The sequence below is a fragment of the Pterocles gutturalis genome, unplaced genomic scaffold (assembly GCF_000699245.1).
Source record: "Pterocles gutturalis isolate BGI_N339 unplaced genomic scaffold, ASM69924v1 scaffold40215, whole genome shotgun sequence".
Lineage (NCBI taxonomy): Eukaryota > Metazoa > Chordata > Aves > Pterocliformes > Pteroclidae > Pterocles > Pterocles gutturalis.
In genome coordinates this window covers 1-12,481 of record NW_010147267.1, presented here as the reverse complement: position 1 = coordinate 12,481, position 12,481 = coordinate 1, and the positions used below count along the sequence as shown (strand labels likewise).

General features: G+C 49.7%; 1 protein-coding gene across 1 annotated transcript; it reads left to right on the top strand.

Annotated features, from left to right (window-relative positions):
- Window positions 1-1,365: 1,365 nt before the first annotated feature.
- PRPF3 (pre-mRNA processing factor 3) lies at window positions 1,366-12,478 on the top strand (the record flags this gene model as incomplete). Its single annotated transcript, XM_010085991.1, has 15 exons — window positions 1,366-1,548; window positions 2,313-2,443; window positions 5,564-5,710; window positions 6,174-6,257; window positions 6,367-6,587; window positions 6,926-7,232; window positions 7,889-8,055; window positions 8,682-8,764; window positions 9,354-9,497; window positions 9,763-9,862; window positions 10,541-10,654; window positions 11,165-11,283; window positions 11,825-11,908; window positions 11,997-12,058; window positions 12,355-12,478. Coding segments are annotated over exons 1-15 (2,032 nt in total), but the record flags the coding sequence as incomplete, so codon positions are not given.
- Between the last annotated feature and the right edge of the window lie 3 nt (window positions 12,479-12,481).

Here is a 12,481-nt window from a genome sequence, read left to right as displayed (position 1 = left end):
CCCGGGGTCCGTGTTTTTCCCTCCCCCCGGGTCCGTGTTTCCCTCCCGGGGTGCTGAGGGCACTGGTGCCGATGGACACCACCCGGTGCATTCACTCTCCGGTGTTCTGAGGGAGATGCCGTTAAGCCTGTCGGTTCTTATTGGATGATAGAAGTTGAAGATTAACACAGAGTTTAAAAGAACTGTAATTATATGAGCTCTGTGTTTAATAGCAGATGTGCACAAAGCTGGTTTTGTGGCAGGGGGGGAATTAATTATTTTCACTTGAACCTCCAGCTTTGTCCCAAAGCGTTACGTGCCGCACAGTCAGAGCGTTGAGGTGAAACGCTGGGATTGTGTTCTTTCGGGCTGGATTTGAAGCTACTTTTGAATCTATCTCAGAGAAAGCTGCTGTAAAAAGCGCAGGGCTGGGGAGGTTTCCAGGCTTTTGGCTGCAGAGAGGTACGAGCTCTCCAGAGGGAGCACAAGCCCCGTCATCGCTGCTTTAAACCCGTGGATTTACCTCCTGGCTGCTGTTCACAGACCCTAAATGGAGCAGTGCTTCATTCAAACTGACGCCCGGGCCGTTAACTCTCAGTTTGATCAGTTTTCTGTTTAATTAGACCCACGTTAATGTCAAGGCTCCGCGGGCCTTTGCGCGTGGGGAAGAAATGTCGAGGTCAAACATATTTCCTTAAGAAGATTTTCTCCGGTTTCCAGATAAAGGAGACTTGGTTTCCAAATCAGATTAGAGCCTGGCTGCATAATTAAACGTTATTGCGTCTGCAGAGTGACTGACAGTCTGAGAACCGCTGACGGTTAACTGTGAGAAATTTTTGCCTTGAAAAATCTGCATTTTGGGGTTTGCCAGTGGCGGCTGCTGATTCAAGCAGGGAACACATGCAGCCAGGCACACGCTGAACGTTTAAGTATCAGTGACATGGAGCGTGTTCAAAGTAGTTTGTGAACCTCACGGGAAAGCAGCTAATTAAGGGGTTTTCTCTATCTGTGTGGAGCGTTATTCAGCTTGTGTTGCGCCACGCAGGCTTGCGGTGCTCTCCTGAAGCTCTCGAGCGCAGACGTGTGCGTCTTGAGGCAGGTTAGTAGCTGGCCTCGCAGTCGTGAAAGCGCTGAGGGAAGTTCAGAGAGAAGCTGAGGCGTGTCTTGTCTGCTCAGGTCGCGGGCTCCTCGCTGCCGAGACCCTTCCTCCCTGTGTGGTTCATCTAATTTTCGCTTGTGTTTTAAAAACAAGGGAGCAAAAGAAGTCTCTGAGAGCTTTCACTGCTTCTGAGCTTTCACGTGAAGGATGAAAGCGTGGCGCTGAGGCAATGATAATCTGATCCTTTATTTTACTAGCCTGTGGTTTTCTCGTCTGTGTTCTTTACAGGTACAAGCAAAATAATTCAATTTAGTTCCTGGCCGAGATGTCGCTCTCCAAAAGAGAATTGGATGAGCTGAAACCATGGATCGAGAAGACGGTGAAGCGAGTCCTGGGGTTCTCGGAGCCCACCGTGGTCACTGCAGCACTGAACTGTGTCGGGAAGGGCATGGACAAAAAGAAAGCCGCTGGTACGTCCTGTTTGCTCCCACCCTGACCCTGCAGCTGTTTGTAGGGGTGGCCGGACCCCTTGACAGAGAAAATAGGTGCACAGAAATCCTCAAATAGCCTTGAAATGGCTTCAAGTCAGATTTAAACTCACTCTTTGTGTTCCTGGAAGACCGACCTCCTGCTGGTGGTGCTGGGTTGCATGGCAGGTCGTGGTTTCGTTGCTGATGGTGGCTGGCAGAGCTTGGGGGGTGAATACCATCCTTGCAGGTGTGCAGTCTGGTTTGTGTTCATCTAGTTTTTGAAAGAAACAAACCCCCCAAACCTGGAAGCTCTTGAGTGTACATGGGGGTGATTCTGACGCAGCCTTGGAGAGGCAGAGGTGAGTACGTGCAGATCCACACAGACAGGCGAGACACGATCAAAAGCCTTGGAAAACATTAGGAAAATTGAGGAAGGGAAAATAAATGTAAGGCCTCTTTTTCTAAAGGAACTGGAAATGATGATTATACCCATGGCTTTTCTATTGTCTGTTAGAGCCCTAAATTTTTTTCTGGACAAGGCCTGGACTCCTTTAATCCTTCAGAGTTTAAAGCTCCAGACAACAGGATCCACAGATCCCAGAGACCTCTGGAGCCCAGGTCGCAGCCGCTGCTGCGTTAGTGGGGTTGAATCCACCTTTAAATGGCTGTTTCACAGCTTCACAGAGGTCTCTGCAAATTCTCTGTTCTCCTGCTCATCCCAAGCTGTGAATTTTGCCCTTGACACAACTTTTCCTCTTTTCCAGACCACCTCAAACCCTTTCTTGACGATTCCACCTTGCGATTTGTGGACAAGCTCTTTGAGGCAGTGGAGGAAGGCCGAAGCTCCCGGCACTCCAAATCCAACAGTGACCGGAACCGCAAGCGAGAGCTGAAGGTGATTATTGATGGCTTTTTTTTTTTTTTTTCCTGTGGTTTGGTGGCCTTGGAGGCAGCACTGGTACTCTGCCACACTTTCCTCTTCCAGAGAGGTACATCTCGTAATGCTTAAAGTTCAAGAGAAAAGACCCTTCTCCATGATGAAGTGTGTGAGCCTTTACCTTTCGGTTCTCCTTACCTTCGGATGAGGCAGTGCCGTGCTCTCTTTGGTGGCGGCCAATGTGGAAACTTGAGCTTTTGATTTCTTTAGCGATCCGCGCTAGGCTCGTGCAGCAGAGGGCTACATCTCTCAGTTTTCTTTCATACTCTTTACTGTTGCATTGCTGTGTTTTCCCTGGGAGCCTGGGGTAGGTGCTCCCAGCTTCCAGCAGCTCCCCGTTGCTCTTCCTTGCCCAGACACGCTGTGTTTTGCTCTACTGGCCGATTCTCCCTGTCAGTGAGTGAGCGGGGCTCTGTGGTGGGTGATCTGGTGGGTTTTAATTCTCTTTTCCATCCGCAATCAACAGAGGGGTGATTTTTGCCGACCCCTGTCATAGCACCAGGTTAATTATAGCAGGGATTTAATAGCTAGCTGGTGTTTCTCCCATCTAACACTTGTCTGGGATGGTGGAAGTCTCATGCATCGAAACCTGTTTTCACCTTCTTTCTTCTCTTGAAGACTTTACTCGCCAGCTTCTGGAATTGCATTTTTTACATCACTCTCATACCGAGTGTAAAAGGGGCTACTCTCCAAGCTGCTCCCCGCTTACAAAGTAAGTTTCCTTTTTTACCTTTTTCTGAGGTTCCTGTTTTATGGCAATCTGTGTTTCTCTGTGACCGTTTTAGTCAGCACTTAACCTTGGTGAGCTCGAATAATCCTGGATCTCTTCAGGTGTGTTGGGAGACAGCTGCCTCCACTCCCTATTTTCTGTCAGAAACTTGCTTTTTCTCCTGCTGTCTGGCTGAGGCTTTAAGCGGTGCCAGAAGGGCTCTCCTCTGGGGCCAGGTGTGTTCACCAGTTAAGGAACGCTGCGTTAAAACAGTTTCCATCCTGTGGAGCTGGTACAGCCCGAGGAGCAGTGGTACAGCCCAGCTTGCAGATCTGGAGAGGTTTGCCTTCGTGTGTCGCATCCCCCCGAGAGCACAAGCAGCTTAAAAGGACCTCAGTCTTCTGCGGTTTCTTGGTCACAACAGAGGTGTGCATAAGCATCCTTTGAGTATTTCTGTGCCGTGGCTTCACTTTAATTTGGGTATTGGGCTGGCACAGCAGGTTTCAGCTGGGCCAGTGGATCCTGGCTGCTCCCTTTCTCCCTTTTGCTTTTGACCTCTTGGAGAACTGTCAGAGAGATGGGACTTCATCAGTCCCGTCGTTGCTCGGTGCTTCGCGGTGGCAGAATTGCAGGTTGCAGCCCAGTGGGGTGACTCTTGCAGTCCCATGGCTTTTTTTTCACATGGATCCTGCTTTTTTTTCACAAGTTGAATTCCGATTGTGCCCGCTTTCGGGCTGTCTTGTCCTCTCGTCTTCCTCGCGGCTGTGGCCAGCGTGCTGCAGGGCAGAGGGAGGGGAGGGAGCAGTGTCTTGGTGCAGCAGGGATCTCGTGCTGGCAGAGCAGAGCAGGGACGAGGCTGGCTGCGGAGCAGGGGATTCTTCTCTGGTGAAGTGTCCGCTGGGGTGTCTCAGCAGATGGCTGATGGTGTTCTCGGCTTCCCAGCTAACCCAAAAGTGGGACTGGGAAGCGGCAAGCAGACCTACATTCTTCTCTTGGCTTCTAGTGTGGGGACAGGCACCCCGCCTGCCAAATCGTCAACCCCTCTCTGTGGAATGACATTTCCTGGAGGTCATCCAGCAAGATGTAGATCTGTCCTGACCCTGCTGTAACGCAAGATGGTCTAGTGAGGGTCTGGAATCATGGTCATACTTGCAGACTGACTTCCCCCCACCCCGGTGCAGTTTTTAGAGTTGGAATGTGTACTTGCACACTTAGATCACGCAGCAACGAACAGCGGAATGGTTCAGAATGCTGCTTCCTGGAGATGTTAGCTATCCTCAGTGCCCTGTCTGGCCTGCCTTCTCTCTCCTTGGTTAACTCTTGTGGGGTAGGTCATTGCTTGGGAAGTTTCAGGAACTAAATCGTAATGGTTTACACACTTTATACTATGGGCAAGTCCTTTCTCTTGAACTTGTAGGTTTTCCAAGAAGTACCTGTGTCTGGATGAGGAAGTGTCCTTGTAGAATATGAACCGTTATAGTGAAGAAGGGATTGCAACTAACGCTTACAACCGGTGTGTATATTTTCTTTTCAAATAACACCTTGAGACACACACTACAGTAACACAGTTGCATGGACAAATCCAGTTTACACAAACGAGGCACTGACTAGATGAAATCCGTAGCCGCAGCCTCACAAGCTGGGATGTGTTCGACCGGCACGCGTTTCTAGCTCCTGGGGCGCAGAGCTCTGTGTAAAGCACACTTTGCCTTTTGTTTTGTGACCCTCAACGCTGCGTGCGAGTCCATCAGCGTGGTCCTTGCTCCACCTGCTCTCTGGGATGCGCTTCTCCAGAGCAGCTCGGTTTGAGCGCAGCGTCTTTGAGCTGGAGCCAGCTGGATTGGAGCGTGAGGGAATGCCGCAGGTGTCCCCACCTGCCCTGGGGCTGCATCCTCCTTTTGGGGAGGACATGCTAGGACAGCACAGCTTCCTTTGCCAAACCCTCTGAAGTTGTCGGAAGACGTGGAAACCATTTCAGCCCAGTCATGTCAGCTTGTGTGCAGGTTTTTTCCATCTCTCTGGGTAGCTGAGTGAGACCTTAAATCTCCTCAGTGCGAAAAATTCTTTGACCACCCGAGAGAATGATGGTGGCTTTACACAGGAGCATCCTTGTTGTGTCTCCTTCTCCTTGGAGCTCTTGCATGGATCATCACTGATGCTTTCTGGGGGGGACCAGGGCACAGGCTTCATGGGGGATTGCCAGTAGATCAGCCGGCAAGCGCTGCCCTGGAAACGCTGAACCATGAGGCAGTGCTAACCATAAGGGGACGGACCTGATCCGCATGGAGGTTTCTCATCTGAAAACAGTGGCAGTGAGGAGAACTCTCTCGTTTTAACCACAGCTTGCACCTTCTCTCCTTTTACATTAGGATGTGTTTGGTGATGACTCTGAGGTATCCAAGGAATCTTCTGGCGTCAAGAAGCGGCGCATACCACGATTCGAGGAGGTGGAGGATGAGCCTGAGGTCATTCCAGGCCCGCCATCAGAGAGCCCTGGGATGCTGACCAAGCTCCAGGTCAGTCTAACGAGGCTGTGTTCCCTGAGCTCTGCCCCAGGACAGAGCTGCATGTGCCTGAGATCTTGAATCCCAACGTGGTTTAGTGTTTATCTCAACTCATATCACAAGCGCTGAGCAAGCAAGTGGGAAGTTGCTTTTGACTGTCCTTTGTTTGCTACAGTCGTTATCTGTGTTTGCTTCACAAGGCTTGTTACGGCTAACAATAACATGAGGCCTTCAAGTGAGGAAAATTTGGATGATTTCTTTGCATAAACTGGAGGAAATGGTCGTGGTAGAGAGTTCCCCTACTGTTAAATTCCTTCTCTGCAGCTGGAGATTGTTGAGTAGAGCGGTTTGATGCAGTTGTGCAATTCTGTTCTCATGAAGCTGGCTTGCCTGCAGCTGTAAAAGGGTGCTGAGAACCTCTCCTTTCCTTCTGATAGAGGGGAGAAAAATTCACTATCCAATTTTCTCTCCATAGATCAAACAGATGATGGAGGCAGCCACCCGGCAGATTGAAGAGAGGAAAAAGCAGCTGAGTTTCATCAGTCCTCCAACACCACAGGTATCTACCAGCAGCAACAGGCAAATCCCGCAGTCCCTGTTTCAGCCACGACATGTTGACGTAGGTGTACTGAACAGGCATGTAAGAAAACTTCCTTCTCTGTCAACAGCCAAAAATTTCTTCTTCATCCCAATCGGAACGTCTCCCCATCGGCAACACAATCCAGCCCTCGCAGGCAGCGACGTTCATGAATGATGCCATTGAGAAGGCCAGGAAAGCTGCGGAGCTGCAGGCCCGCATCCAGGCTCAGCTGGCCTTGAAACCAGGGCTCATCGGCAACGCCAACATGGTGGGGCTGGCCAACCTGCACGCCATGGGGATCGCACCGCCGTGAGTACCTGTCCTTGGCTGCGCGATCCTGGCGAGAATGCCGATGGAGGGGCTGACCACTGTTGGTTCCCTAGCAGTGGCCTTAATGGCTGCTGAAGGAACAGATTTTATACTAAAGAGGTGATTTGGGGGTTACTCCTTCCTTGGATAAGTCTCTCCCAACTTCTGCATGCGAGATTTGTTACCTTTCTGGCAGCATAGATGAAATTTAATGTTACAAAGAAGCCTTTCAGAATTTATGGGCTGGTTTGGAGCTTACTGGGGAAACAAGGCTCACGTTTCTTTTGAATTAATGCTCTACTCACGTTTTAATGCGATGGATCTTGTCTTGCCACCAGGAAAGTGGAGCTGAAGGATCAGACAAAGCCTACGCCACTGATCTTGGATGAGCAAGGCCGAACTGTTGATGCGACTGGTAAAGAGATTGAGTTGACTCACCGCATGCCAACCCTAAAAGCAAACATCAGAGCTGTGAAGAGAGAGCAGTTCAAACAACAGCTTAAAGAAAAGCCCTCGGAAGATATGGAGTCGAACACTTACTTTGACCCCCGGGTCTCCATAACCCCAGCCCAGCGTCAGAAACGCACCTTTAAGTTCCATGAAAAAGGCAAATTTGAGAAAATTGCCCAGAGGTTGCGAACGAAGGTATTTGAGGTCTTGCCATGCTAACTGAGAGCACAGAAGTGAGGGTTCGGTTCGGGATGGGAGTTCACTCTCCTCTCCTGGGATGTAAAGGGAACTGTGTTGGCTTTGGAGCTTTTCAGTAAAGTCATGTGAAGCTTTTCTGTCAACATCGTTCTTGGAAAGGCAGGCATGCAAATTAGAACACGTGTGTAGAAAGCGTTTTCTTACAGCTAGCTTCACTTGATGGAAGACAATTTTTTTTTTAATATTTCTAAAGGGTAAAGATCATTTTCTGGCCAAGTGGTCTTTCTGCAGAAGTGATCACCCTAGAGGTGGCGATTTAAAGGAATCTTGGTAAAATGCCTGAGTTCTTGGGGAGAGGGGGAGAGAAGAGCTTCATTAGACAGAAAAGTCCAGGGATATGATGCCTAGGGAGACATTCCTTTGGGGTTGTTCCATGCTCCTAGAAGGTTCTGTAATAGGAGCAGGTTTTTGGCAAGTTTGTGATCTTCTGCAGAAGTACTCCACCATCATGTGCTGTGTGGTTTCTTCTGCAGGCTGCTTCAGATTTTTAAAAAAAAAAATTAATCAGCAGGTGCATACATATTGGGCTTTTCCTGAAGGTTGTGCTGTTTTGGAATGACCTTTATGTGCCGTTTTCCTCTCCTTATTCCTAGGCTCAACTAGAAAAACTGCAGGCAGAGATCTCGCAGGCTGCCAGGAAGACAGGGATACACACTTCCACCAAATTGGCTCTTATTACCCCTAAGAAGGAGCTGAAGGAGGGGGAGATCCCGGAGATAGAGTGGTGGGACTCCTACATCATCCCTAATGGCCTTGACTTGTAAGTATTTCACTTGCCAGGATCATTCTGACGCGGGAGGAAACTCGGCAGCTTCTCAGGGATAATGTGGTGGTCTGGTGAGCACTGGGGTAAATCAGGACAGACGTACTTGAGCTGTTGAATTCCACCTCCCTCAGCTCTGAGGTCCAGGTGGGCACTGGGTTTGCTCCCAAAGTCTCTTGAGGCTGGCGGTAGGCAGCTGCCCTTCTCCCTTGTTGGAGGCAGTGTCCCTCCAGCGACTAAGAATGTGTCTGCCGTGGCGTTAGGGGGATTTTTTTTGGCCGAAAGTAGGTGGTGTGTTTTGGTGGGTCTCTTTTTTCCAAGCATTAGTGAGGGTTCTGTATAAGTCTTGTTCACAGTAGGATTGTGGGAAGCGTGCCTCCTAACCATGAAACGTAGGTGGATATTGCACTGGGGGAGACGCCTACGCGTTACTACATCACTGTGTGTCTCCTTCAGCACATCAAGCTCTGAGCTGTGCTTTGGGTAGGGATTTGTCACGTACCCAGCACGGCTGGCGCGAGGGAAGTGTTTTGGTTTTTATTTTTTCATGGCTTGCGTTTAAGGGAACACAGGAATTCAGGCTGGCAGTTTTGCAATGATGCCCCCAACTCTCTCCTTTCTAGAAAAGGCGGAACGTCTTCAAAGAGAGATGAGTACTTCGGGATCACAAACCTGGTGGAGCACCCAGCACAGCTCAACCCGCCAGGTACTGCCCCCGTTTCCGTTGACTTTGCTGTTAAGCTACACACAAGGTACTCGGAGCGGCTGGAGCTCAGTAGGGTGAACCAGCACATGAGCCCTTGTGACACTGCAGCCCAGTGTCTCTTGTCCCTGTGAGGAGAAGAAATCATGTGAAGATAAGCCTGAAAGCTCTGCAAAGATAGATGAAATTGGGAGGGAGAGTCTCTGCCCTGTTTGTGGAAACCTGATGTAAAACCTGTCCCAGTTACCAGTAGCTTGCTTACCTCTCGATGGCCTGCTTTGCGCTGGCCGAGGTAGCCGTGCAGACCAGGTCCTCATCTCCAGTGGGTGGGTTTTGACCTTCTTCCCCTGAGGAGGGCACATAAAACAACCACACAGCATTTTAATTTTCAGTAAAACTAAAAAATAGCCAAAACCTGTTTTTTCCTGCTTCCGTGTTTGGTGCAGACAGCCTGCAGCGCTGCCAAGGTTGGGTTTGTTGATGAAGTGTGGATATAGCAGAGCGTGGTACGGGTGTAATGGTTGTAGGCAGTATTTTCTCTTGCTTCTTCAAAAGCAGATTTATGTTTATCTTACCTCGTTTCTCTTCCCAGTGGACAGTGACACACCGGTGACCTTGGGTGTTTATTTAACTAAGAAAGAGCAGAAGAAATTACGGCGACAGACTCGGAGGGAAGCTCAGAAGGAGCTGCAAGAGAAAGTCAGGCTGGGCCTGATGCCACCGCCAGAGCCCAAAGGTAACTGACGGCTGTGATGGGCAGGCTGCGAGCAGAGCTCTGGGCTAACGCGGCCACTTAGCTGTCAAACCAGTGGCCCAGGCTGTGTGGACGCAGGATTTGCTACAGGATTGCATGGATCTGTGTATCGGGGTGTGTTGCTGTGATCCAATCCCTACTCCTTTTTGAGCCTGCGAGCGTGCCTGGCGTTTCTGTGCCTTTACCATTATGGCAAACTGGTGTCAGACAGGAGCCTCTCACAGCTCCTCTCCTGTTTCCCTTGTAGTAAGAATTTCAAACTTGATGCGAGTACTGGGGACAGAAGCTGTTCAGGACCCAACAAAAGTTGAAGCTCACGTTAGAGCGCAGATGGCGAAGAGACAGAAGTAGGTGGCACATTATACCATTTTTTTGGTCAGTTTTAGATGGATTTAGTGGTGGTGCTGCATTTGTTTGTAGAGGATGAAATCCTTGAAGTGATGCAGCAAAGCAGAAGCAGTGTCCCTCTGCATGTTGCTCTTAAACCCTGTTTCAGCTGCCTTGAGTGACCCTCCCGAGGCCTGAGGGGAGCTGGGTCTTGGTGATCAGCTCTTGCCACTGGAGAGTGGCTTCGTGCCCTCTATTAAATGAGTTTCTTACTGTGACGATGATTGTCGTTGCAGTTGTTAATTGGACTGGTGACTGGATTAAAAAAGCCCGTGTCCCTCTGCATGTTGCTCTTAAACCCTGTTTCAGCTGCCTTGAGTGACCCTCCCGAGGCCTGAGGGGAGCTGGGTCTTGGTGATCAGCTCTTGCCACTGGAGAGTGGCCTCGTGCCCTCTATTAAATGAGTTTCTTACTGTGACGATGATTGTCGTTGCAGTTGTTAATGGGACTGGTGACTGGATTAAAAAAGCCCACATGCTTTTAATTCAAGCAGGTGGAGGCAGAAATCTGGTCAGGAGTTGGAACTGCTTTGGGATCTGTGGATTCTGTGCTCAGGAAGAGAAGGATCCGTTTCGATGCTGTAACGGGTACACCATAGGCTGCATTTTTCTTATTGCTGCGTCTCTCTTTGCATCCAGAGCTCACGAAGAAGCAAATGCTGCGAGAAAGCTCACAGCGGAACAGCGAAAAGCGAAGAAGGTTAAAAAGCTGAAAGAAGATGTTTCGCAGGGAGTTCACATAGCTGTGTACAGGTGAGCGCTGGGCTGGTGGTGGTTCACCGTATCTCTCTTTCTAAATACACCCTATAGAAAATGTGCTGACAGAGGGGAGCAGGGTTCCGTGGCAGGACTGAATCCCAGCCTGTAGCAATTGCACTGTCCCAAAAGACATGTCTGTTAGCTCTGCCCTTAACTCATCCCATCCGAGCACTAAAAACGCGCCAGGTTTGGAGCATTTCAGCTGGGATTTAAGTTTCTGATGAGGAGAACCATTTCCCAGCTGTCAGAGCTAACCTGGTACGCTGATGTCCAGAAATCATGAAACTTTCAAGATCTAAATGAAACGAAAATGGGAAGGGATGGACACAGCCTCTCTGAGCAGTCCGATAACAAATGTGCATCATTTTGAGGTGTGGGTAAAGCCCCTGAGGAGCTGGAGGAGGAAACGCTGGACCCAGTCAAGGCAGAGTAGGGAACTCTTAAGACTGGTGATAATCTGTTTTTCCACAAACTTTTTTTTTTTTTTTTAAATCCTATCCTTAGGGTCAGAAACTTGAGCAATCCAGCAAAAAAATTCAAAATCGAGGCGAACGCTGGCCAGCTGTACTTAACAGGCGTGGTGGTTTTACACAAAGATGTCAACGTGGTGGTGGTAGAAGGAGGTGAGTACTTCGGAGGCGGGCTTTTGGTCACAGGGTAGCGTACAAAATTATGTGAAAATTGTGGACTGAGGGTTGAGGAAGGACAAGGAAGTAAGGAGGCCGTTTGAAACTCCCTTAATTACAGCTCTAATGGGGTTAGTGCTGACTGCAGAGTGCACTGTAATCCAGTTAGGAAATCCATCACATTTGATGTTGAGGGGAAAAGCGCTTGGTTTGGATCCTTGATGCTCTGAGTGGATGCTTGGAGCGAGGAGAGCCTCGGTTCTCAGTCTGCCATGGTGCCTCGCAGTTTGTGCTGTTCTAAGTCATTTTTGCGAGGCGTTGAAGAGCCTGTTTGGCAGCAGGAAATCCCGAAGTGGCTGAGAGCTGAGTGCCCTGCCAAAGGCTGTGGGAAAGGCTCAGCCACCCCAGGGGTGTTAGCGCTGGATCAGCCTGGCTGCACTTTACTTGGCATTGTTTGGCTTCTACTGCTTTCTAAAACCTCCTAAAAACTGAAGGTTAAAGGACTTTTTGTGATCGTTGAGTCTCAATTCTTCCCCAGGCCCAAAAGCACAGAAGAAATTCAAACGTCTTATGCTTCATCGAATAAAATGGGACGAGCAAACATCGAACACAAAGGGAGAGGGTAAGTGTCAGACTGTGCAGAGGAGGGGCGAAGGGGCTCTTCTCTGCATGCAGGGCTAAAATCAGCTTTATTGGTTGTGTTTTTTCAGATGATGATGAGTCCGATGAGGAGTCTGTTAAGAAAACAAACAAATGCTCTCTGGTTTGGGAGGTGAGTTGTGGGTGTAGTTCAATACGGGGCGCTTAGGCTGGGGGGAGGCGAGTCCTGTCTGACAGCAGCTGAGGCAGAAATGATCTTCTGAGGCTTTGTATCGGACACAAACCTGCTGCTCTGACTCTTTCTGAGCTGCAGCAGAACTAGGAGCATCTCCCTGGTACAGTGCTTCTCCTAGTCACACCTCACCCTGGAAAAATGTTTATTCCTGGGTTCCTCAAGCCGCTTGGAGCCATGTTTCCTCTGACTTTCCCCTGGAGCTGGGTCCGAAAGCCTCCCTTTTCTCCTCCCAGGGCACAGCGAAGGACCGCAGCTTCGGTGAAATGAAATTTAAGCAGTGCCCCACGGAGAACATGGCACGGGAGCACTTTAAGAAGCACGGTGCCGAGCACTACTGGGACCTGGCCCTCAGCGAGTCGG